At 37.4% G+C, this 26,709-nt stretch overlaps 1 protein-coding gene, 1 long non-coding RNA gene and 2 pseudogenes across 2 annotated transcripts; all 4 read right to left on the bottom strand.

Annotated features, from left to right (window-relative positions):
* Nucleotides 1-1,792: 1,792 nt before the first annotated feature.
* Nucleotides 1,793-3,155, bottom strand: LOC122295558 (xyloglucan endotransglucosylase/hydrolase protein 22-like). The gene is made up of 3 exons (XM_043104634.1): nucleotides 2,751-3,155; nucleotides 2,461-2,654; nucleotides 1,793-2,354 (listed from the first exon to the last, which is right to left on the bottom strand). The coding sequence occupies exons 1-3, from the start codon at nucleotides 3,138-3,140 to the stop codon at nucleotides 1,946-1,948; spliced, it is 993 nt and encodes a 330-aa protein (XP_042960568.1). The 5' UTR covers nucleotides 3,141-3,155; the 3' UTR covers nucleotides 1,793-1,945.
* A 1,366-nt stretch (nucleotides 3,156-4,521) lies between these two features.
* LOC122295693 lies at nucleotides 4,522-6,963 on the bottom strand (annotated as a pseudogene).
* A 10,073-nt stretch (nucleotides 6,964-17,036) lies between these two features.
* On the bottom strand, nucleotides 17,037-17,672 carry LOC122297683 (annotated as a pseudogene).
* Nucleotides 17,673-23,842: 6,170 nt separating this feature from the next.
* On the bottom strand, nucleotides 23,843-24,330 carry LOC122297684. The gene is made up of 2 exons (XR_006238854.1): nucleotides 24,125-24,330; nucleotides 23,843-23,966 (listed from the first exon to the last, which is right to left on the bottom strand). It is a non-coding gene; the product is annotated as an uncharacterized LOC122297684 (long non-coding RNA).
* Between the last annotated feature and the right edge of the window lie 2,379 nt (nucleotides 24,331-26,709).

Raw genomic sequence — 26,709 nt, 5'->3', positions numbered from 1 at the left:
TAAGCTCTTCGAAGCTCCCTACGGTCCAGGGTAGTAGGGATCCGAACCAGGTTCGGGCAGCTCTCATCAGCGTTAGGGGAAAGGCTACTAGGCAGGCAATCTCCTTGGGGAAGCCTTGCAAGGTCACGTGGGCCTTGAACGTATCCAAGTGCTCCAGGAGATCTTTGGTCCCATTGTACAACTCCATTTAAGGGACTTTAAACTTTGGCGGGAGGGGTACAATCATGATTCAAGTGTTGTACAGCAGGTCTGTGCGACCAAGGAGTTGGTTGATAGTGGATGGTGCACCTACCTGTTTGGCTATTTCCGCGTACTTATCACCCTGTTCCTATAGCTTAAGGTGCATCTTGCACCTCTCTTTGTCCACCGCAGTGCTCGCCTAGTCACATCGCAAATCAACATGTTCGTTGCTGTTGGGTTCACCTCCCCCCACCAGCTCCTTATTGGCCCACCGAAAGCAGCATTCTCCTGGTGCAGCGTTCCCGTTTTCTTGGTGAGCTTCCTTATTGTCCCTTCCATCTCTGCTAGCCTTGCCTCTATCATGTTGCTCTTGCTCTCCTCTTGCGCAACTTGGGACCGTGTCATTGCCGGCATGCAAAGTACACATTTCTATGGAAAAAACAATCATACAGACAGCACTACTGTTGATGTCATGTTTCTTAGCCCGAGCAACTCCACAGAGGCCTTGATGATCGGCACTTGGAAGAAAAGCAACAAGTGGACTCTGGTTGAGTTTGTGAATTCTTTGATCCTAAAGTTAGTTGAGAGCTCTTAGGTTAACGAGAGTATAGAAGTGAAGAGAATCAGACATTTCCTCGTGGGTGAGATTGGAGTATTTATACTTGGCTTAAACTTTGCTGTCGAGGAAAATCGTGAGGTATTAGGTTGTGCCCGGGTCAAACTAATATCCGTAGATCATGGTTGCTACGGCGCAATACCATGCCGAGGTCATGTCGTCCCACTAGTACCCCATCACATGTCTGACATGCATGAAATGTGACATGTTTCTAGCTAGGTGCACCTATAATCGAGCATGTCTTACCGTCGACACTCTACCTTATCACCTGTCTGTGTACCTTTTGTCATGCCTTGGTTCCCCATTGACTCCTTAGATGATCATGGCCCATAATGAAATTCTCGGCCACCCTAGGCCCCTTTTGATGGGTAGGAATGTTACGGGTGTGCGCCGAGTCCCTCCTACCTTGGTCCTTTGTGCTTCCTGAAGGGTGGGACTCGACTTTAGGCTGGCCATGGGTCCCCCAATGTATTTTAGTTTGAGGTTATTGGATGTTTCGGCTTGGGCCCCCTTTTCCCTTTTACAGACACCTTCCTACCTTTCCGTTGCTTATTAATTTGATAATTTTTTTGGGCTTATTAATTAATCAATTGCCATCATATTCAATAGCAGATAGTTTTAGGACACTCATCGAACTACATTTTTCCTTTAATTCGCTGTGTCCGAATCGCCTAGGGAAAATAATAATACTTTCTATTTAATTCGGGCTTGGCATGTATTTAAATATTTCGGGTCTGCGTCTGAAAATATTATTTAGTGTTTATGGTAAATTGACTTTATGATGGTGTGCAAATAACAGGGGCCTAGGCATGGATTCCTAAAGGAGATATGTGCTAACAGTGTGTTTTTGTTCCAAGTTCTTCCATAATCACCCCCTCGGTTCATGTATAGAGTTTTTGTTGCAATATTTTATTGGATAACTGGGCGACTACGTAATTATACAGTTAAGTGGCACATCACTCCTACTTCTTAACGCTTATATATCTGATGTCACACTTATCGAAAATAATCTCTTTTGATGCATTTCAAAACGTTAAACTGACACCAAACTCTATACAAACACAGCGAATGAAATAACCCTCAGATTTCAGAAGCAAATATATGAAAAAAAAAAAAAAAAAAGGCAACAGCTCTACAATATTGTGGTATTTAAGACTCGCTGGTGGCCGTGCACTCTGGAGGAAAACCTTGAGGAAATCGCTTTGCGTCCGTGCAGTAGTTGTAAATCATGTAATTCTTCTGCACCCACTTGAGCTTCTCTTGGCTTGCCGAGTCCAGCTGTTTGGAGAGCCAAGCATTGGCAGCTGAGGTGGAAGGTGAACTTGAGCCGCAGGAAGATGCCCCAGACGACCAAACACAAGCATCCGCATTGAAGTTCCTATAGGAAGCAGTAAAAGGAGCTTGTGTCCAATCTGTCTTGACTAGTCCACCCCTTGTCGCCCAGTCATCAGCATTCCAGAGGCTAGAGTGTATTCTCATCGGCTGGTTTTTTGGGAATGGAACGCCAATCGACTCTTGGTTCTTGAACTCTCTAATGGGAGTGCCATCCAGAGAGAAGCTGGAAAGCAACGAATGAAAAGCGTCAGTATCATAGCTGAAAGAAAGGACTGAGAACATGATGTAAGAGCCGATTATGGGTTATGGGATTGGAGTTTTGTGCTTACATGATGCGTTGGGGGTTCCAAAGAACGGAGTAGGTGTGGAAGTCAGCCGTGGGGTCGAACCAGAGGTAGAATTGCTGCTCTTTGTTGCCTTTGCCTTGTCCAAAAACATTTGTGTGAACAATATAAGGTTCGCCACTTACGTTGCCCAAGAATTCGTAGTCTATCTCATCCCACAACGACCCTTCTGAGCGTAACTGCAATATCCTAGCCATTTGTTAGCAAATACAATCGGGAAATTATCATGTACGTAGTATTAAGATAAAGCAACAAACATATGAACAAGAACATACGTAGTAGGCCGTCACGGTGCCAGCGGAATTTCCAGGGACAAGCTTGATATGCATATCTATTTTTCCAAATAAATACTCGTTCTGGGAGTTGAAACCAGAGCCAGAGGCTTTGTCAAGGGAGAGAGTAAGAAGGTCGCCGTTGTTGAGTATCTTGGCACGGCCATCTCCCCAAGTAATGTAAAAGTCTTGATTGAAATTACCCGCAGAAGAAATCCCCACAGAGCTGACCAATGCCAGGATTAGCAAAGCAGTTGAACAAAGTGAAGAGAAAGAAAACATCAGTAATTGGTATTTGATTCTATGGCGAAAGAAATTTGACAGAGTAGGGAAGCTTTGGTTTGTTTCTTGAACAGATGAGACTGATGCACCGAAGGTCAAGTGCCACGCCATTTATAGGGGTGAAAAAGTGGACACAAAGAGACAAAAAAAGAGAAAAAAGAAGGGTTGAGAAGGTTCCTAGTGATATTGTAGGGTCTGTGTTAGGGATATAGTAGTAGTGATTAGCGAGAACAGCTGGACATCGACTCTGCTTTTTACCGCCATAGCCAGATGGGTTCTGTCATCTGTGTCGTCCTCATTGGTGATAAATATCCAGCCGGCACACGCGTTTTCACCTGCTTTTTTAGAGCCCAGTTGGTGATAAATATCCAGCCGACTCCTCAATTATGAGTACGTGAAAGTGTGAACAACTTTTCCTTCTTTGGTTCAAGTATTTAAATTTTTCTTCTTCTGAAGTGGTATGGGATCCCCTGTTATCAAAACACATGTAATGGTCGCATGAGAAATTTTCCACACATTGTTTCGTGGTTGTAATACCACGTGACTTCATAACGTTGGAGATCATTTGTTTACAGTCGAATCCTTAAAATAATATAATTTTTGAAATAAGGGTTTTGTTCTTTTCAGGTTAGGTGGTGATATTTTAGGTCTTATGTAATCTGAGAGGTCATTTTAATAAACATTATCAAATTTTAAATATTAATTAATATTTGATCCTCATCCACTTGCTCTCATCTTTTAGCGTCTGATTTAGATTACATTAATGGCCATCGCGCAGGTATCAACTAGTTATGGTGTCAAATGGAGTCACTTCAACATTTCTTCGAGACGAAGCGTTGTAAGATTAAGTCAAAATCAATTCAGTTTAATTTAATTTTAAATTAAGTCTCATATTTAAATATTAAATTTTTAAATTATTAAATTTATTTAAATTCAAAATATCTTTACATGTAAAATTTATAATATTTTTCAATTCAATATTTCTTTATACATAAACCCATAATCATTTTCAACTTTTTATAAATATCTTTAAATTTATTTTAATATTTAAATATATTTAAATTCATCTTAAGTAGATATTATAAAAGTCACTCTATCCTCTTAATTAATTACTATTTATAAAGAATTCAACTCATATCAACTTAATTCAATACCCAAAGCCTGACGTATGCTTTTTCCTTGCATTTTATTTGCTGACCAAGAGAGCGTATACTCTCCCCTAACCTATTGAAACGTGTCTGGACATTGTAAAATACTAAAATTATTCCATGGCATGAGATGGTATTAAATGTGATCGAAGGAGATTGCTTTTCTTTCTTTAATTTGTCTCCCCTTTGTTTTAAACAAAAAAGAGCTCATTTATTGGCCAAGATTCAAGATAGAAGATAGATCTATCGAAAAATATGAGCTGTATTTTGCTTCCAATCACAAACAATGGCTGTTGCATATCGAAGTTCAAACTCATTGACCGTATTCTTGTAATTATTGCCATTTCAAACAACAAAAATTGTGACTTATTGCTTATGTGGAGATAAAATTACAAGCAAATAAAGAATTTCATATTTCAAAAGAGAAAAATCAAGTCAAATAATTTACTTTTATCTAGGACCAATTGATGGCAGTGCATTCTGGAGGGAGTCCCTAGGGAAATCGGTTTGTGTCTGTTCAATAATTGTAAATCATGTAGTTTTTTTGGACCCAATTAAGCCTTTCTTGACTCCTAGAATCCAACTCCTTTGAGAGCCAAGCATTGTTACTTGATGAGCTTGAACTGCAAGATGACGCCCAAGACCATATACAAGCATTCGCTATGAAGTTTCTATAGGAGGTAGTAAAGGGAGCATGCGTTCAGTCAATCTTGACAAGCCCACGGACTAGATTGTAACCTCATCAGTTGGTTCTTTGGGTAAGGAATACCAATCGACTTCATGTTCTTGAACTCTCTAATGGGAGTGCCATCCACAAAGAATCTAAAAAATAAAAAATCTAGTTAATGAAGTTGAAGAAAGTAGAAAAATATCAAATACTTGGAAAATTAGAAGGATTAGAAGTTACATGATGCGTTGGGAATTCCAAAGGACGGTGTAGGTGTGGAAATCAGCAATGGGATTGAACCCGAGGTAAAATTGTTGCTCTCTGTTGCCTTTGCCTTGGCTGAATATGTTAGTGTGGACAATGTAAGGATCACCACTAAGGTTGCCCAAGAACTCGAAGTCTATTTCACCCCACAATGACCCTTCTGACCGCAACTGCATGTATGTGCAGATATTAGCATATGATCAACATGCATGAATTCGTGAGGCAATTCTTAGCCACAAGTGTGCATTTGTGTGTGTGTGTGTAAAGGGACTTACATAGTATGCAGTGACAATGCCAACAGAGTTTTCAGGAACGAGCTTGATTTGCATATCAATCTTCCTGAATATATATTCATTCTTGGATTGGAAACCTGAGCCAGAGGCTTTATCCAGGGAGAGAGTTAGAAGTTCACCATCGTTGGGTATCTTGGCACGGCCATCGCCCCAAGTGATGTCAAACTCTTGGTTGAAATTAGCAGCGCGCAGAAGCAACCATTAAAGAGCGTATCCAAATGGAAAACAGAACAAATGAACTGCTTGAAGTAGAAATAGAAAGCGAAGGAGAAGCCATGAGTGCAAGCCGATGGAAGAGGACTAGGTGGTGAGTAAGTGTCTTTTATGATACTACGAAGCTTGATGTTTTTGTGATTCTCCAATTAATGTGCCTTTGGTAGAGCAATATAAATAGGATGAGAGAATATAGGGAAGTAGACAGAGGAATGAAGCGGGGGTTTGGGAAAGTTCCTTGATATTTGAAATGATTGGTAAGAGTTATAATGGGTGAAAATGTGGGTTGTAAATGTTGATAGAAAAACCAGAAACACATGCTAGAGAAAAGAATCTTAATAAACAAAAGCATTAAAGATATAGAAGTCATACCTGCGGAAGCCATATGCAGAGACCAAATTGAAATCCCACTTGTTAATATTAGTGGCCAACTCTTCCCCTCCTTCTCCTCACAAAAATTAGCTATCAATGGGACAAGCTAATAAATTCAATACGTATATGGAGAGGAGAGGGGAATTAGCCATATATATAGAAGTCTTATGTGGAGTCCTCCCATTAAAAACTCCAAAACCCAATGAGTCTAGAAAAACAGAATAAGACTCTTTTAACTTCTAGGCCTACATACAATTAACCACAATTTAAATAGGATATAATCCTATTTTACTAAGGTGCAATGAACCCCAAAATGATCACTTAACTTATTGGGTTCAACCAAAGTACCATTATGAGCTATTTATATCTAACACGTTTTTATAAAGCAGCAATCAATAGCAGCCCACATTTAAAATGTTAAAGCAGCAGCCCACATTTAAAATATTAAAGCAGCAGCCCACATTTAAAATATTCTAACATTCTCCCACTTGGGCAATTTTGATTGCTGTAAAATAAAACTTGTTTTGAAAAAGACTCACGGGTTAGACAACATAAGTGGCCACATAAAATAGCTCAAATGATAGCACCTTAGAAAACACGATCCGGTCCAACAAAAATATCAACATCGAACATGGAAGTCGTTACACCACTTAAAAGATGTAAGACCACTCCACAGTTACAAATGCTAATATCCTCATCGACATGGATCCCCATCCTCTGACCAAATGTGGTAGTATGTAGTATGATCTTAGCACCAATGTGATCAAAAGTTGTGCTAATTCATATCAGTCCTCATAATGCTTCAAAATGAAGCCACATGTCTCTAAAAGAGACTCATCTTATATCTTTATCCATAGTATCTCGAGATTTCAATAATATCATAATAAAAGACATAAGCCATATGCATGCTCAAAACATAGTTTATGGATATGGGAGATATATATTATTATTGAAAGAAGCTGTACCCAAATGACGGGTTGCCTACGTACCCTGTAAAGGGATCAAGCCAAAACGTAGTTCTTTTTACATAAGTAACTCCCACTAACCAAAAACATCAAATGTTTCCACAATACTCATATTAGTAACATGTGTTTTAAAAACTTTAGGAGCAAGTCCCTTAGTCAAAGGATCTGCAAACATCGCCTCTTTATTTATATGCTCTATCTTTGTCTGTCCTTCCTTAATTCTGTCTCTGACCACCAAATACTTGATGTCAATGTGCTTGGACCCACTAGAACTCTTATTATTCTTTGAGAAGAATACTGCTGCACTGTTATCACAATAAATAGTAATAGGCTTCGAGATGGAATCAACAACATTCAGTCCAGAAATAAAATTTCTTAACCAAACAGCTTGGATAGTAGCTTCATAATATGCTACAAATTCAGCTTGCATAGTAGAAGACGCCACCAAAGTTTGCTTAACACTTTTCCAAGAAATAGCACCTCCAGCTAACATAAAAACATAACCAGATTTCAAATCATCTTGACATCCAGCAAAATCAGAATCTGAGTAGCCTACCACCTCAAGGTAATTTGAACGTTGGAAAGTGAGCATATAACATTCAGTCTTCTTCAAGTATCTCATAACTTTCTTAGCTGCTTTCCAATGCTCTTGCCCTGGATTTGATTGAAACCTACTAAGAACACTGACTGCATAGGCAATATCTGGTCTAGTGCAAACTTGAGCATACATCAAACTCCCTACAGCACTAGCATACGGAATATTCTTCATAGATTCCCTCTCGAGCTCATTTCTAGGACATTGAGTTTTGTTGAACTTATCTCCTTTTATAATGGGTACATCACCAGGTGCACAGTTTTGCATTTCAAATCTCTGTAGTACACGCCGTATATAAGCTTTTTGAGAAAGTCCCAATAAACCACGAGCTCTATCACGACAAATTTCAATTCCAAGCACAAAAGAAGCTTCTCCAAGATCTTTCATTTCAAAATTAGCAGATAACATTTTCTTTGTTTCATGAAGTAATCCTAAGTTACTGCTAGCAAGCAAAATATCATCAACATATAGAATGAGAAAAATAAAATTTCTCCCACTAGTCTTCCGATATATGCACTGGTCAACTTTATTTTCAACAAAACCGAGAGAAGTTACAATCTCATCAAATTTCAAATACCACTGTCGAGATGCTTGTTTCAGGCCATATAAGGACTTATTTAACTTACATACCAAATTTTCTTTTCCCTTCTCAATAAAACCTTCAGGATGTCTCATATAAACCTCTTCACAAAGATCTCCATTTAAAAACGCTGTCTTCACATCCATTTGATGAAGCTCCAAATCATAATGTGCTACAAGTGCCATGATAATTCTAAAAGAATCTTTTGATGAAACTGGTGAAAATGTTTCAGTATAGTCAATGCCCTCTCGCTGAGTAAATCCTTTTGCAACTAATCTTGCCTTCTTTCGTTCAACATTTCCTTTTGAGTCCAGTTTACTTTTGAAAATTCATTTGTTGTCTATAGCCTTAGCATTTGGAGGAAGTTCAACAAGTTCCCAGACTCTATTCTTCTCCATAGAATTTATTTCATCTTCCATAGCATTTAACCATTTATCTGACTCAGGACATCTTAAGGCTTGCTTAAAAGTAACAGGATCAACTATATGCCCAACATTAAAATCACTTTCTGACAAATATGCAATGTAATCAATAGGCAATACAGACCTTCTTTCCCTTTGTGATCTTCTCACTTGTGGCTCAGAAACTGATTCAATCACTGTTGGAAGTTCTTCTTGTTGCCCAGATTCTTCACTAATAATTTCAATTGGCTGAGAAACAACTCTTTCTTGTATAACAGGGATTGGAACAATAATTGGATCTGGTTCAACAAAAAATTCTTTCAATACAGAACTTCCACTATCACCAACATCATTCTCCAAAAATTTAGCAGTAATGGACTCAACTATTCTGGTACCACGATTAGGACAATAGAATTTATATCCTTTTGATCTATCAGGATACCCAACAAAATAACCAGGGGTAGATTTTGGGTCTAATTTCTTTTCAAGAGGATTATAAATTCTAACCTCAGCTGGACATCCCCAAACCTTGAGATGAGCTAAACTTGGCTTACGGCCTGTCCACAATTCAAAAGGAGTTTTTGAAACAGCTTTACTGGGAACCCTGTTTAAAATGTACATGGCAGTTTTCAAGGCTTCACCCCATAGATATTCTGGTAAATTTGTTCTACTTATCATACTCCTAACCATATCCTTCAGAGTCCGATTACGTCTTTCAGAAACACCATTTTGCTCGGGTGTTCCAGGCATAGTGTATTGAGGCACTATTCCACATCCGTGTAAAAATTTTGCAAAATCACCTATATTTTGACCAGATTCATCATACTTCCCATAATACTCACCACCACAGTCAGATCTTACAACTTTAATGCTTTTCCCACATTGTTTCTCTACTTCTATTTTGAAAATCTTAAATTTCTCAAGAGCAAGAGATTTATCATTAATCAGATAAACATATCCATATCGAGAGAAATCATCAATAAAAGTTATGAAATACTTATTTCCACATATGGTAGAAGGTAAAGGTCCACTAATATCAGTATGTATTAAGTCCAAAATACTGTTACTTCTAGTAGAACCCTTCCTTGTGGATTTAGTCAACTTTCCTCTTATACAGTCCACACAAGTGTTAAAGTCTGAAAAATCTAGAGAGGGAAGTATCTCAACTTTTATCAATCTCTCCATTCTGTCCTTTGAAATATGCCCTAATCTCTTGTGCCACAACATAGAAGATGATTCACGGATTAAAGGCCTTTTCTTCACTACATTGGTAACACAAGAGACTTCACCAAAAGAATTCAAAGACATATAAACCATCACATAAGAGACCATTTCCAACCAGACGATAATCATAAAACAATTCAACTTTTCCATTACCAAACTTAAATGAAAAACCAGAATTATCAAGTTTTGATATAGAAATCAAATTCCGTCTCATTGTGGGTACAAAAACTGTGTTCTCCAAAACAAGAGAAAAACCAGAATCTAAATATAACTTTACTACTCCTATAAACTCGACCTTCACATGAACTCCATTCCCAACACACAAGTTCACTTCATTCTCACTTGGCCTCCTTTTGCTTACGAATCCCTGCAACGAATTTGCAATATGAATACTTGCACCTGAGTCTATCCACCAAGAATTTAAAGGTACATCAACCAAAGAAGACTCAAAACAAACTAAGGCCAAGGAGATACCTGTCAAGTTCTTCTTCTTCTTTTTCTCTAGCCATGTCTTAAACTTAAAACAATCCTTTTGCCAATGACCTTTCTTTTTACAAAACTTACACTGATCACTATTCATTATAATTTCTTTAGAACCACCAGAAGTCTGACCTCCAAATCTTTTATTGTGCTCATTTCGGTGTGACTTATAACCTTTTTGAAATTTAGGCTTATGATTATGAGAAGACCCCTTGTTTTGTTGTGGCTGAAAAGCTAATTGCACAGTTTCAACAGTCTCACGACGCATCCTACACTCCTCTTGGGCACATACCACAATTAAATCATTTAAATCCCATTTATCCCGCTGAGCATTATAAGCAACCTTTAACTGATTGAACTGGCTGGGAAGGCTATTGAGAACATGATACACTAGAAAAGGTTCTGCAATGGGAATTTTAAGGGCTTCTAGTTTGGAGGATATATGTATCATCTTCATAATGTATTCCCTAACTCCACTTGAACCATCATATTTCATACTCATCAGTCTATCCATCAGGTCTCCAGTTTCAGCTTTATCAGATTCAATAAACCTTTGTCCTATGGCACCCAAAAAGTTCTTAGCATTGTCATTGTCCGGAATAGCTCCCATGATGGAATCAGATATAGAACGTTTGATGATTTTTAAACAAAGCCTGTTAGCTCTTTCCCACTTTTGATACTCAACCACATATTCAGCAGTGCTCTTATCAGTAGGTTTTGAAGGCTGCTCTTCCAAGGCAAAATCCAATCCCAAAAGACCAAGTGCAATTTCTACATCTCTTTTCCATCTCACATAATTATTTCCAGTCAAAGTTTCAATAGCAGACAATTGACTTGAAATAGAGGAGGCACTCAAAACTGTGGAAACATTAAATAATACATATTATTTAAATATCATCCAAAACTAAAGCATGCAATTAATGGATGATAACAAATCTGTCTAATTAATATAGGCTATTAATTAGACAGCTCTAAATAAGCTCGGAACCATATGAGCTTCATTACGATAAGAGCCTTGGTGTATCATTGTAAAATCACCTTTGGGCTGACTAAACAACATACTGTAAGGTACTCTTAAAACATATTAGTAAGAGCCTTGATGCATCATTGTAAAGTCACCTTTGGGCTAACTGAACAACATGCTATAAGGTACTCTTAAAACATATCATGAAACAAATTAATAAAATCACATCAGTTTTCAAAATACCATCACCTTTAGGCAGAAGGAAATTTCTAAACTAATGCAATCTCATTAACTACTTCTCACAACTTTCTAAAATATTACACACAATAACACCTTTGGGCAAGATATTATGTGCAATATTTTTTCTTTTTTTTTTAATATCAATGAGTGTACCACCTTGGCGGCTACCACCCTCAAAAAGATCAAAAGATTTCTCTTTAAAGAGAAAACAAGGATAATCATAATGCCCATGAAAATTCAATCACAAAATGATAATCATAATCATCAAAGTCAGAATACAAATGTGATTGATAGACAAAAAATAATATAAACAGATCAAGCATATAAGAAAATAGATATGTCTAAAATGAAATATGAGCTTGAAAAGTATATATTTTTAAAAGAATTTTTATAATAAGTTACAAAAATAACATGCATCCACATTCATGCTTAGAGAGAGTACACATATGCATAGATCTTATAAGGCATTGAATATTCACCAGAAAATGTATCACAATTTTCAGTATATTGTAGCTCCTCAAAAAATGCATAAATAATGCTCTAAATTATAAAACAGTGTCTTATGGTTGTACAAAAATTTTTCAAATAATATAGGAAAAATTAATAGGGCGAGTGAATGAATACTGGAAAAAGAAACGAGCAAAAATCACTCTCTATACATCCTCACGCGCCCCACGCGCCACTTGGTGCGAGTGGGCGTTGTCAAGGCTGGAGGAGAATTCATCTTCTACCTCCAGCCGGGTCATAATCGGGTCGCGGGTCTGAAATTCGGGTCAACGGGTTTTTAAATGGATTTTTCTCAATTTCTTGCAATTCTTGGATCAAAAATTAAAATTAATTGAGGGGAAACAATATTAAATACCCAAAAAACACATATACAGTGTTTTAAAATAATGGGTATCAACTTAAAAGAAAATTACAAATTAAATGTAATTGCTATAACCTTAATAAGGAAAAAACAACAATAACGACATGGGTAATAAGAAAAAGAAGAATAGTTGAGATATTAATTGATTTTTCAACCGAATATGTAAATTGAAAACCCACGGAGAAGTAAAGAAATTTACAAACAATATTGCTTTTGGAACAAACGAAACGGAAGAAAGGTAATATCTTATACCAATTTATACGAAGGATTTTAATTCTAGCATGATCGGCTCTGATACCACATGTTGATAGAAAAACCAGAAACACATGCTAGAGAAAAGAATCTTAATAAACAAAAGGATTAAAAATATTGAAGTCATACCTGCGGAAGCCATATGCAGAGACCAAATTGAAATCCCACTTGTTAATATTAGTGGCCAACTCTTCCCCTCCTTCTCCTCACAAAAATTAGCTATCAATGGGACAAGCTAATAAATTCAATACGTATATGGAGAGGAGAGGGGACTTAGCCATATATATAGAAGTCTTATGTGGAGTCCTCCCATTAAAAACTCCAAAACCCAATGAGTCTAGAAAAACAGAATAAGACTCTTTTAACTTCTAGGCCTACATACAATTAACCACAATTTAAATAGGATATAATCCTATTTTACTAAGGTGCAATGAACCCCAAAATGATCACTTAACTTATTGGGTTCAACCAAAATATCATTATGAGCTATTTATATCTAACACATTTTTATAAAGCAGCAATCAATAGCAGCCCACATTTAAAATGTTAAAGCAGCAGCCCACATTTAAAATATTCTAACAGTAAATGGACAGGGTGTGATATAAAATAAGTAGCCAGCCTTGACACCTATCGATGACTGGCCAAACTAGGTTCGGTGCCGCCCCGCTTCTCATGATTATCCAACAACGCGGTTCAATGCAGATCGATTGAACAATCATGAATCTCTGAAGTTGCTTCTTACTTGTCTATCATTGCCTTTGTGCATGGTCCATCTTTATCAAGTGGGGTTAGCCTTTTATCATACAAACCGAAATGCTTTCTCTCAAGAACTGCGCCCAATACCAACTCTGCTAAAAATGTAAAGGTGTTAAAAATAGTAAATCATAATTGAATAGACTGAGTTATAATATTGCCTAAGTTGCCAATGCAATATAATTTTTTTTTTTTTTTAATTTTGTTGGTTAGCTGGTCAAGAGTTATCTGAATCTCGTGTTCATAAAATGTGTCCATTAATTTAGCACGTTCTACTTCTTTAATTGCAGACAGCTGCATGCCAAGATATTGACCAATATATATGATATCTAAACGATATGTAAACGTTTCTCTTGTTATAAAACTAAAAAGAAGTAGCAAATGATTGAAAGATTACAAAAGAGAAGTAAGAAGATTGAGAGATTGTAATATACTTGACCATTCAAGAGTTCAATATCATTTGCTGCTCTTCTCTTTCATGTGTCGTACAAATGATCCTCAAGACATTATTTTATAGGTAACTCCATGGTAGTTTGTTGTGCATACCGTCACATACACAACAAATTATTACATGCACAACAACCAAGTCACAAGTACAACAAATTCTAACATGCACAACAACCAATTTACATGCACAATAATATTTACAACATAGTCATCTACTAAATGCATGTATTTACAACATCTCTTTAAACGCCCAAATTATTCTTAGAAAAAAAAAAGTACTTAAGTTGGAGTTTTGCTACTTGTAAACTAGTGTATAAAATACAGTATTTTATATTATTGGCATGACAAGACTTGATTTATAAAAAATTTAAATCTCAAATTTTCTTGCAAATAAAGTCATCATGTCAACAACGTGCATATGGAATGTGTGCTTTACGGAATATGTGCTTTACACACAACTTTACAAATATAATTTGTGTGATGACCCGCTTTTACGTGTATTTTCACTGAAGGGTTGTTTTTAATTTAATTAATATATTAGTTTATTTATTTTGAATTAATGTGTTTTAAATTGGTTTTTTATTTATTTGATGTGTTTATTTTATTTAGTCGTTTTACGGTTTTTAAAATCGTTTTCGGCGGATCAGTTTTGGTTTCCGGAGTGAGGACTGGACCTCATTTCTTTTCCCTCATCTTTTCTTTTTCTTTTCTCTTTTTCCTTTTTCTTTTTCCTTTTCCTTCTTTTTCTTTCTTTTTCTTTTTTTTTCTTCTTCTTTCTTCTTCCTCCTCTCCCGCGTACGCAGCAGCCCCTTTTTCTCTCCATCCCGTCGCTGCCCCTTTGACCGGCCGGTTCTCCGCCGTCCGGCCACCGTTTGATGCACCGTCACCACCATTCTCTTCCCCTTCCACCATAGATCATCCCCACCAATTTTCAGAGCCATCGGACCAGCCGTTTGCTTTCGAGAGCCGCCGGAAGTGGCTGCACCTGCTCTTTTTTGCCCCTGTCGCCGGAACTGTTTTCTGCCCAGACCGCCGCCGTCCGGCCACCGTTTGGCTCGCCGCCGGTCTCGTTTGAACCCCCTCCCTCCGGCGCACCTTCCCACCAAATATCTCCCCCATCCGGCCGGCCGTTTGGCCGGAAGAGCCATTTCTTTCCCCACGGATTTTACTCCGATCCGCCGCCGTCTCTCCACCTCCGGCCACCATTTCTTCACCACTTCATCACCGACTCCTTGCCGTCCTAACCCACCTATTTCCGGCCTCCAACGACCACCGGAACAGCTCCTACGAGCTTGCTTTCCGATTTGAGTTTTCCGGCCTATTTCCGGCGTTTTCGCCGCCACCCACGGCCAACCACCACTTCCAATAGCTTCACAATCATCCCTAAACCATTCCCTATCAATCCTAAGCCCTGGTTTGTCCCCGTTCAAAAATGGGTAATTTATTACCCACGGACACAGTGTAAATTACACTGTTACGTTGCTTTTCCTCCGCCGTTTGCAACGCCGCGAGCTTTCTAAAAATACCGTATAGCGCTGTAAGTATTTTCCAAACCCTATTTACAGATTTAAATATATATTGCTCATTCAATAAATATTTGTTGTTGGTTGTTGATTCCGGACTGAGTCCGAGGAGTTTCGGGGGTCGGATGGATGGAGGACGGAGTTGTCTGTTTATTGATTTATGTTGTTGGATTATTTTATTATGCATTGATATGGCATTTCATGGTGCATGCACATGTGTTTGTGGGATTTGTGTGAAAAGCCTGTGTATTGGCGTGAGTGGTTTTACGGGTGCGTGTGTATCACGAGCCCAAGCCGGGATGGGTTATTATCTCGGTGGAGCTCCTCTGGTCACTCGGGAGCGGAATAAACTGAGTGATGTCCCCTGAGTTGTCGAGAGAGATGACGGGAGCGGGGCTAGGGGATGCTTGGCTACGAACGCGCCGGGCGCGGAACCGGGCATCGCCCTACTCACCGACTCCGTGGCCCTTTGCTAGCGAGGGCTAGAGGATGCTTGGCTACGCACGCGCGGGGCGCGGAACTGGGCATCGCTTGTTAGGTGTCACATGCGTGGTGGTACTCTGCGGTGTGACACTGGAGCCAGGGTGTGCGGATGACCCCTAGGGGAGGTCATGGTGCATACGGTTAAAAATTGGATAATGGTTTGTGAGGCCAAATGGGACTTTTGGCGTGGGCCAGATGGACTTCTGGCGAGATATTGGGCCGGATGGACTTCCGGCGAGATATTGGGCCAAATGTGACCTTTGGCGTGTTTTTCGGAAAGGATGTGTTTTTGGGCCAAATGGGTTTTTTTTGGAGTGTGTGGAAAACTGTGTTTTATGGGTTTTGTGCATTGGGCATGATTCATGCATCTTGTTTGAGTTATATGTGTTTTTATCTGGTAGTGTTTGGATTTTACTTACCTGCGGTACCATTCGTGGTTCCGTAGCTTTTGGTGCAGAGTTAGAGGATGAAGAGGAGGAGGCTGAGCCCGAGGATGCGGCTCCGCCGGGTTGCAGATGTTATCTTTTTATTTGTTTAAAACTGTATTTGTGTTTTGTAATATTTTATCTATGTACGTTTTAAATAGCTTGTATTATGTTAAGAAAAATTCTGGTACTTAGTTATATGACTTTCGTTATCCGCTGCGTTTTTCTTGTGCACATTTGTTGCCTTTGCACACACTTGGCACCCGTCGATAGGATGGTGATCCGGGTGTCACCATCCGGACGTCTCGAATTCCCCGTGTTCGGGCGTGGGGATTTTGGGGGCGTCACAATTTGTCCTTAAATTATTAGAAGTTAGAATTAAAAGCAAATCGGCATTATGCATGATGTGCAGGAACAATATAAGATTTTTAAATTAAAAACAATAATTATAATTTTGAAAAACATTTCATTTTAATATATTTTAAATAGGTTTAAAATGTTTTTAATATCTCTACACTTGTTTGTTATACCAACTCGTTTATTTCTTTGTGCCATTTATGCATGGTGATTTATTGAACATGGTATGAAATCATAGTTCTCTAGTCTCTGAAAGAACGGTTTATATATTTCTCATATATAGAACAATTATTTTGTTGTTCGGCATTTTTAATAGATTGTACAAACTATTTATACAAGATAAACGTCTAATATCATATATTACATCACGTGGCATATATATATATATATATATATATATATATTAAATACTATACAATCCCTTATTGCCTATTGGCTAGAAACTAGATTAACTTGGAAAAAGAACCGATGTACAAAAGCTACATGTGCCAGAATAGATGCTCATTTTAGGATTTGTTGGCGATTGTGCACTCTAGAGGGAGGCCTTGTGGAAATCGTTTTGTGTCTACGCAATTGTTGCAATTGTTGTGCACCCACTTGAGCTTTTCTTGGCTAGCGGAATCCAATTCCTGAGAGTGCGAAGACCACACGCAAGCATTGGAATTGAAATTCCTATATGAAGCGGTGAATGGAGCTTGTGTCCAGTCTGTTTTGATCAAACCACCTCTTGTAGCCCAGTCATCAGCATTCCATAAACTCGAGTGTATCCTCATCGGCTCGTTCTTTGGGTATGGTACCCCGATGGACTTCAAGTTCTTGAACTCTCTTATGGGTATGCCATCCACATAGAAGCTAAGATAGAAACCAGATGACAAACAAGAAATTCGATATGTTTAGGAGATACAACAGCTAGATAAGTACTTACACAATGAGTCCTGGATCCCAAAGGATGGAGTAAGTGTAGAAATCTGCTATGGGGTCAAACGAGAGGTAGAATTGCTGCTCTCTGTCACCTTTGCCTCGAATGTAAACATTTGTGTGAACAATATAAGGATCACCACTCAAGTTGCATGCCTAAGAATTCGTAGTCTATCTCATCCCATGATGACCCTTCTGGGCACAACTACATCATAAAATTAATTGATTTCCACGTCTTAACTTAAAGGTGGCATTTTGTATAGGCGAAATGAACGGATGGTACATTTATTAGAGAGGATGGTGGTCATGGAGATAGCTGGAAAATGGATGGAATGTGGCTTTATTAGAGAGGATGGTGGGCATGGAGATAGCTGATCTTGCCCTAAATGAGCTTGCAAAATGTAAAGCGGGAGCTGATGTTTTAATTTGGACTCAATCTGAAAGTGGTTCTTTTACCACTAAATCAGCTTGGGATTGTATTCAGGTTAGAGGTTCTGCTTTGGAGGGTCATAAATGGATTTGGAATAATTTGCTTCCAAAGAAATTTTCAATTTTTATGTGGAAGGCTTGGCATGGTGCTCTGGTTGTGGATGATAGAATTAGACGTATTGGGATCCCTATTGCTTCGAAATGCAATTGTTTCCAGCATGGTCAGTATAAAGATCATAATCATATCCTTTTTTATGGGGAGGTTGCAGCTGAGGTTTGGAAGAAATGTAGCTGTCTTTTGGGTTTTCCGACTGGTAGAACATGTCGTGAAACTACTTTAAGTTGGTTTCAGAAAGCCTCCAACTCCTCACAAACAGAAGTCATTTTGGGTATTTTACCTATTATTATCTCTTGGAAACTATGGGGTCGAAGGTGTTCCGCACGAATAGAAGGTAAACTTGAATATGTTCAGGTTGTGTGGCTTTCAATCAAACACTGGCTAGGCCTAATTTCTCATGGCATCACAAAGGTTAAAGAGGTTACGCAAGTTGACCATTACATTCTTCACAGTTTAAACAATCTAATGTGTCCAATTCAACAAGAAGTTCAATTTATATCATGGTCCAAGCCTACATAGAGTAGAGTAAAGCTTAACATTGAAGGAAGTAGCTTTGGCAACCTAGTCCCTCGTGGGCAAGAGGGGTTATTCATGACACGCATAGCTCTCTGCTACTTGCATTCTCAGTTAACCTCAGATTTGGATCTAGCACTCAAGCATAATTGTTGGCCTTGTTGGAGGGTATCAAACACTACAAGCGGAGGAATTTTGTGATGCTCCCAACTCTCACGTACGGACATGTGAAAATCGAGGCGTTGGGATGATGACAACACTGATCACGCATCCCATCACCTAGTGCTAAGTGTCTGTATATGAAACACGTGTACATAAAAATAACACAACGGTAATAAAAATCTTTCAACTAAGTACCTTAATTTTTCTTAAATACAATCTCGCTTAAAACAAGTGTAATAAAATACTAAAAGTTTTAACATTGTCACAAATCCAAAATACATAACATATAGGCAAGGAAAATAATTTTCAATACTACAAGCAACTCCAAATCAGTCGTTCGGCAGAGCTGCCTATTCAGGTTCAGCCTCCTCCTCCTCATCTGCATCAAAGTCTACGGTACCAAAAACGATACCGCAGGTAAATAACACCCACAAGATAAAAAATATATTAAAACTCAACAATATGCATAATCAGAATGCAATATGCATGAGATCCGAAAATAATCATTTCCCAAAAAAATAATCATTTTCCAACGCACACCAAAAATTTCATTTTTAGCCTAAAAAAATAATTTCTTTAACACAATTCCTCGCCATTATCCTAGATAATGGCTCAAGGATAATGGCTCAAAACAACATCATTTTTCCAAAAAATAGTTCACGAAAATCCACTTATAAAAATCCCGCGATTTTTCCAGAAAATGACCCACAAATAACATTTAATCAAACTCGTCATTTTTCCAGAAAATGACCCATATCCAATATCAAAACCAGTTTCCAATTTATTGTATGCACAATGATCTCCCCTATGGATTATCCTCACACTCTGGCTACTATGCCACACCACAGGTAACGATTACGCATGTGACATCTGCACGAGCAATATCCAGCTCTGTGCCCAGTGCGTACCATGACCAGGCATCCTCTAGTCCCCGCTAGCCGAGGGATCACAGAGTCAGCATGACAGGGTTACCGTATCATCCGATCCTATTGTCGCCCAGTGACAACACATGAGATGTTACTTTTTTACTCCCGAGTGACCAAAGGAGCTCTACCATGATAATGATAGATCTCGGTTTGGGGTCGTGATATACATGCACCCAAAAATCAATATACACGCAAAAACCCAGTTTTCAATTTCCAATACATGTATATGCATGCACCATGCAATGCAAATGACATGACCTAAAATAACCAACAATCCAAATCGTGCAAACATAAAGTACTCCGTCCTCAAATCTATCTGACCCCTGACTTCTCAAACTCAATTCGACATAACTAACCAATCATAATTTATTGTTAAAGAAAAAATATATTTAAATCTTAAATAAAGTTTGAAAAATACTTATAGCGCTATAAAATATTATTCAAAGGATCAAGAAGCTGCAAAAAGTGGTAGAAAAGCAATGTAACAGTGTAAAATGCACTGTGGCCGTGGGTCATAAAATACCCACTTTTGAATGGGAACAAACCAAGACTTGGAATTGATAAGAAACAACTTAGAGGTGTTAGTGAAGCTAGTGGAAGTGGTGGTTGGCCGTGGGTGGCTACGAAAACGGCGATGGAAGTGAAAAATGACAAAAACGGAGTTGAGCTCGTGGTAGTTGCTCCGACGACAGATCAGAGCTGGAAATGGTGGCTGGTGGTTGTGCGATGGCGGCGAGGGGAGGATTTTGGGTTGGGGCTTGGTGGGGAGCTTGCGGCTTAATGGTGGCACCATAGGCGCTGAAATTTGGTGGGGAGGTATGCAGGCCGGTGAGGAGTCGAATGGCGGGGGCGATGCAGTGGCGGAACGAAAAAATGAACAGGAGGGAAGAGAGAGAGTGTGTCACACAGGGAGAGAGAAGCCGGGAGAAAAAGTGGGAAGAAAAAGAAGAAAGAAGGAAAAAAAAAGAAAGGAAAAAGAAAAAATGAAAAAGGAAAATAGAAAAAGAAAAGATAGGGAAAAGAAATGAGGTCCAATCCTCATATCTAGAGTTCAGAAACTGATCCAATGAAAACAGTTTTAAAAACAATAAATTGAATAAAATAATTCAAACACAATATCTAGATAAAATAAAATAAATAACTAGTAAAAACTAACAACAAAATGTAAAATCTAAAAATAAACTAAATTAAATTAAAGAGCAATTTAAACACAAAACAATAATTAATATTAAGAAAGCACCTCAAAATAAATTTCACAACTAAATAAATCTAATTAAAATTCGATAAATTTGAAACAAAAGGATCAATATTTTTATTAAATTAAAATACTCATTCAATAAAAATACATGTAAAAATAGGGTATCACAAATTTTCTTTCGGTGGATATTGAATTGGACTCTGGTTTTATCCTAGTTACATCGAGCTCGATGCGGAATCTGGTATGTAGCGCACTACTGGGAGGAGCTTCAAGTTCTTCTTTCGGAGATAAACTTCATTGCCTCTCATATTTACAGGTAGAGCTGTTCATCCGGGTTCCGACCCGGAAATCCGGGTATACCCAAACAGAAACCCTGGTCAGAACCCGGAACAAGTTAATCCGGGTCAGATTCGGGCCGGAACTCGGATGAATCCGGGTTTGGTAAAACCCGGATTCTAAATTCCGAATTGAACCCGGTTTTTTTTTTCCCCTAAAGCTTTAAAAGCATAATTTTTTTTTAAATAAAATCAATATTGAAAAGCATAATTCTCTTTATGTAAAAGCTTATATTTATTATAGAAATTTAAAAAAAAAATGTTGAAAATCATACTTCTTCTTTTTTTTTAAAGCCTATCTTTTGTGAAAATTTTTCTAAGAGGTAATGTTAAAAAGCATAACATTGTCCGGAATAATAAAATATATAAAAATGAAAAACTAAAATGCATGCAATCCACTACATATTACATGACATTACAAAATATAAAATTACAATATAAAATTATAAGATATGAGTTACATATCAATAACATAGTCTTCCATGTGATTTAATCACACCAAATAAAACTTCAAGTATATTCATTGTAGCCACCCAAACGGAAGACAACCGCCACATTGAATTCCTAGTATATTCTTTGCAGCCACCCAAACTAAAGAGTAAGAATGTATTTCAACATAGAAAAGCACAAACCATGGAAAGGAACACTAAATTCTCCATTTACATAACTGGGTGAATTAAAAAAAACAGAGTAAAAGATAAAACTAAGGATATGACAACTCCAACAGAATAGGTTATCAAGCCAATCAATTGGACGGCCTTGTTACACAATTGAATCTACTCGTGTCATGTATTGGAGCATATTATTGGCATTTGTGAGGCTAAACGTTTCAAAGACAACAAAACCAATTTCTTCCAAAACGATGAAACCATATGGTATGAAGATTAGATCTGTGAGCAAAAAGAAGAACCCTCTAAGACGGGTGACAGGTTGCATTGGTTCTGTAAATTTTGCTTCACAAAGAAAGTATCTCAAAACCAACAAAATAACTAGCAACATAAATGTACCAAAATCAAAACCAGAAACACAAAACAGGTTATGAAAAAGGTGTACTTAAGCGCAGCTCCCCAATGTCCATTTCCTAATAAATTCCTTGGTAAAGCTCTAAACACAGGCCATATGATATACAATCATAGGATCACGTTATACATTCCCCCCGTGAGAAATTTAAATCAAGATCAATTAAATATATATATATATATTAATTCATCATAACTATATATAGACGTCAAGAACCAGACCAGCCTAGCTAATACAGTTTTAAATAAGAAATAAATATTTCTTAGAAGTTTCTACTTTATAATTTTCTGTTGATCACCAAGTTCAATTAATAAAACCCCACTCACCAAGAGTCAATATTAGATCCAAATGTGTCAACGCATAGTTCATAAACTTGGTTGTGGTTCTTTTCTTTAATTAAAACTGTTCAAAATTCTTAATTAATGTTAATATTCTTAATTATATAATATTAATTAGGGGTGTTCAACCGGATCCGGCTTTTAAAACCCGGGCGGTTATCCGCCCGAATTGGCCCGGATTCCAATCCGGGCGGATAACCGGATCTTATCCGGATATCCGGATTATAACCGGATATCCGGTTTTTTTGCAGTTTTTACCTTCAAACCCGGATATCCGGGTCTAATCCGGGTTTTTTTTTTTTTTTTTTTTTTTTTTTTTTTTTTTTTTTTTTTTTTTTTTTTTTTTTTTTTTTTCAGACTTTAAAACTCCAAAATATATATATAGCACTTAAAAAAAAAAATCTGATATCTTATTTCAATTGCCCAATTTGTTTTAAAAAATAATTTAAACAGATTTTATAAGTTAAAAAAAAAAAGAAGTAAATTAAAGAACAAAATAAATAAAAATGCAAAAATAGATAATATTTTTGTTTACATCTCAATGCAAAACATAAATTTACAAAGAACAAAATAAATAATAATACATTACACAACTAATTAAACTAATACAATCCATTACAAAGAACAAAATAAATAATAATACATTAAAATACTGCTACTATTTAAAAAAAAAAAATTACAATGCTCTTCACATCAACAGGTAGCTGATCCAACCTGCCATCTAGGGGTGTGCATCCATTCACAACTCAGAATGCATTCACAACCTACAGCTGTTTCAGATATACATCGACACCAAATAGTTCTTGAGCACATCAACTGAGTTTAGGGGACTGGAAAGATAAAATAAAAAAGGAGTCAATATCACAATTAATATTAGTACTGATATTGTTCTTGTCACTTTGTTGATTGTAAAAACACTTTAATGTCTAATGTCTTTACGTACTTGCAAGTCTTGAATGTCATGCTAAGGACAGAAAGACCATTGGGCTTAGATGCAACTTCATCGATTATAGACCACAATGAGATTTGTATGGTCACATTGGTCCACCAGAAAGTCTGAAAGTACCATCTCTTTGTATCAGTTTGGCCTACAGTCTCAGAGAAAGGTATAAAGTTTAACTCCCAACTGATAAACATAAAAAACTGATCATAGTTCATCACAAACTCTTTCAACTGCATATATATATTTAAACCAGAAAGGAGAAGAAGAACAAGCAACAAGCCAACAGATAAGGAGAAGAAGAACAAGCAACAAGCCAACAGATATGATATATCCTACTAAATTACTAATCTTTATTGCTGTCCCTGATGCCCATCTCAATCATTGAAGTCCACCCAGAAAATTTTGATTCAGCAAAGACATAATCCATAAAGCAAACATAAGGTTGTTTACCTTCTCCACAATTATAGCAAAGCTTCTTATCCACCATCACACCACTATGCCCTTGTCTCCAACAAAGCAAACTCTGGCAGGAAATTAATGTGGTGTAATTAACACAATGTTCCCAGTAAAATTCTAGTAGGAAGTAATAGAAACTCTGTTCATTGTTCAAGATTAATTAACAAACAGTAAATCCTAAATGCAAATAAGATACATGTATTCAAGATAGCATAATATACTTACAGTTACAGAAGGTTTGTCAAATGTGCTGAACCACTAAATTAAGTTGCTGAAGTTGAAGGAAGAGGGTTACCTTTAGAAGAAAAAAATGTAGAGGTTAAGTTAAATGGATAAACTAGCAATAAAAAATCAAAATTAACAAATAAAAGCATTTACCTTCGATGGCAACGTCTTCTACATGCTCCTCCACCTCCCAAGAACTAAGTGGTTCACAACTCAACCAATTTTGTGTACAGATTAGTGCTTGGACAGTCTCCGGTGCTAATGAGCTTCGGTATGGGTCTATTACACGTCCACCGGTGCTAAATGCGGACTCGGATGCAACGGTCGAAATAGGAATGACCAATATATCACGTGCAATCTCCGCAAGGATGGGATATCTAAATGAATTCCTCTTCCACCAATCCAAAATATCAAACTCGAGTACTTTTGGTTCAATCACATCCGACAAATACCTCTCTAAGTCCGAGCTAAATACCGAATTGTTTTGCCCCTCAAGATATTGATCTAGAGATGTATCAAAATCTTCATATTCCAAGTCGTCACCAATGATACTTGAGGAACTTGAAACTTGTGCCATATTTGATCTTCCACTATCTAGCCCATAAAGCTTGTGATATTGCTCAATCAAACGATTCATGAGCAATCTTACATTGGCCTCAATTCTATCTCCACATTCATCCCCTTTACACTTTTTTAACCAATATGACAAGGCTGTGATCTTATATCGAGGGTCAAGGACAAAAGCTACATAAACAATCATGTTCATTTTATTCATATTCCCCCAATATTTATCAAACTTAAGTTTCATATTAGACGCCATCTTCCTCAACAAATCATCCTCACTCTGACCCATTTTGTTCAAATTATGCTCAATTGTAGAAATTTTGTTGAAATAACATATTAGATGTCACGTAAGATGAGCCGGAGATTTTCAAAGTGGCATCATAAAAAACTTTAAGAAACTTAATAAAAAACACGAGCCCTTTGCCAATCTTCAAATGGAGGTGCTGCAAGCTGTGACTCCCTCATTCTCATTAGCACAAAAGCTTTTTCATATTTTTCAGCAATACTAAGCATTAGGTATGTGGAGTTCCATCTAGTGGGAACATCTAGACACACCATTTTTCCACACACAATATTCAGCTCCTTTGCACATGCTCTAAACATATCAAGCCTTGCCGGTGAGGACCTCACAAATCTTACTGCTTCTCTAATATTATTTATAGCATCATATATAATTTTTAAACCATCACAAACAATGAGGTTTAAAATATGTGCAGCACATCGCACATGTATAAACTCGCCTTCCAAAATTGTAAACTCCTTCTCTCTTATGCTCCTTCTCACATGATCAATAGCGACATCATTAGATGTGGCATTATCCACAGTGATCGTACAAAGGCGGTTAATCTCCCAATCCATCAAGCAAGACTCTAACATCCAAGCAATTGTCTCACCTCTATGATTAGGAATCTTGAAAAACATTATGATTTTCTTGTGTAGTACCCAATTTTGATCAACATAATGACATGTGACACAAATATAATTCTTGTTTTGCACCGATGTCCATATATCGGTGGTCAAACAAACTCTTTGATTACTCAACAAAGCCTTCAACTTTTGCTTCTCCTCCTTATATAAACCAATACACTCTTTTTGGAAAGTGGTTCGGGATGGCAAGTTGTGTCTAGGCTCTAAATAACCCAAGAGTTTAACAAATGCCGGATGCTCTATAACCTTGAATGGCAATTCACACTGGATAAACAAATTAGAAATCATCCCCTTTAATTTTTCACGGTCATATTGTCCTAACATTTGAGGACTAGATCCTCTACCATCCATTCTAACTCCAGTGTGTGATGGTGATTTATCCTTCTCAAGATTTTTATCCCGTCTAATGGGGAGACGCCGGACAAGAATATCCTAGGTGGTGCGACATTGATGAAGTACCATTTTTATAATGGCATCCATAAATCTTGAAACAATAATTGCATTGAGCTTTTGGTGCAATGGGATCAACGGGTTCAATCTTTGTAAAATGATCCCATACATGAGATTGGTTGGTAGCCTTCTTGGCTCTTTTTGGCTTTGGGGGGAGAGATGGTGCGGGCCCGGGGTTTGGGGTATTTATGGAGGAAGGCACTAAAGGACTAGTGTCTTCCTCCATGTCTAATGAAATATGAACTAAACTAGAACCACCAATACTATCACTTAAACTACCTTCCATCTGTTTTAAGCATAAGAAAAGAAAAGGAAATATAATAAAAATCAAATCAGCAACAATACAAATATATATATGCAGGGCATGGGAATGTGCATGCATGCATGGAAATAATTACAAGCAAACATTATCTCAAGCATTTTTAACTTTTTACTGCACAATGTACTTACTTTTGGTCAAACTGTACTTTTGGTCAAAAATATTTTTTCAGTCAAAATATTCCGATTTGTATTTAGTTTGTGGCTCAAGTCGATGAGAGAAGTCAACTTTCCAAATGCAAATGCAAATCGATGGGAAAGAAAGAGATTTGAAAATAAAAATAGATTACAAAATTTTTAATTGCAAAAGCAAGAAAGAAAAGATG

The sequence above is a fragment of the Carya illinoinensis genome, chromosome 15 (assembly GCF_018687715.1).
Source record: "Carya illinoinensis cultivar Pawnee chromosome 15, C.illinoinensisPawnee_v1, whole genome shotgun sequence".
In the NCBI taxonomy this organism is placed as follows: domain Eukaryota; kingdom Viridiplantae; phylum Streptophyta; class Magnoliopsida; order Fagales; family Juglandaceae; genus Carya; species Carya illinoinensis.
The sequence above is the reverse complement of the archived record's forward strand: the minus strand, read 5'-3'. Positions and strand labels throughout refer to the sequence as shown.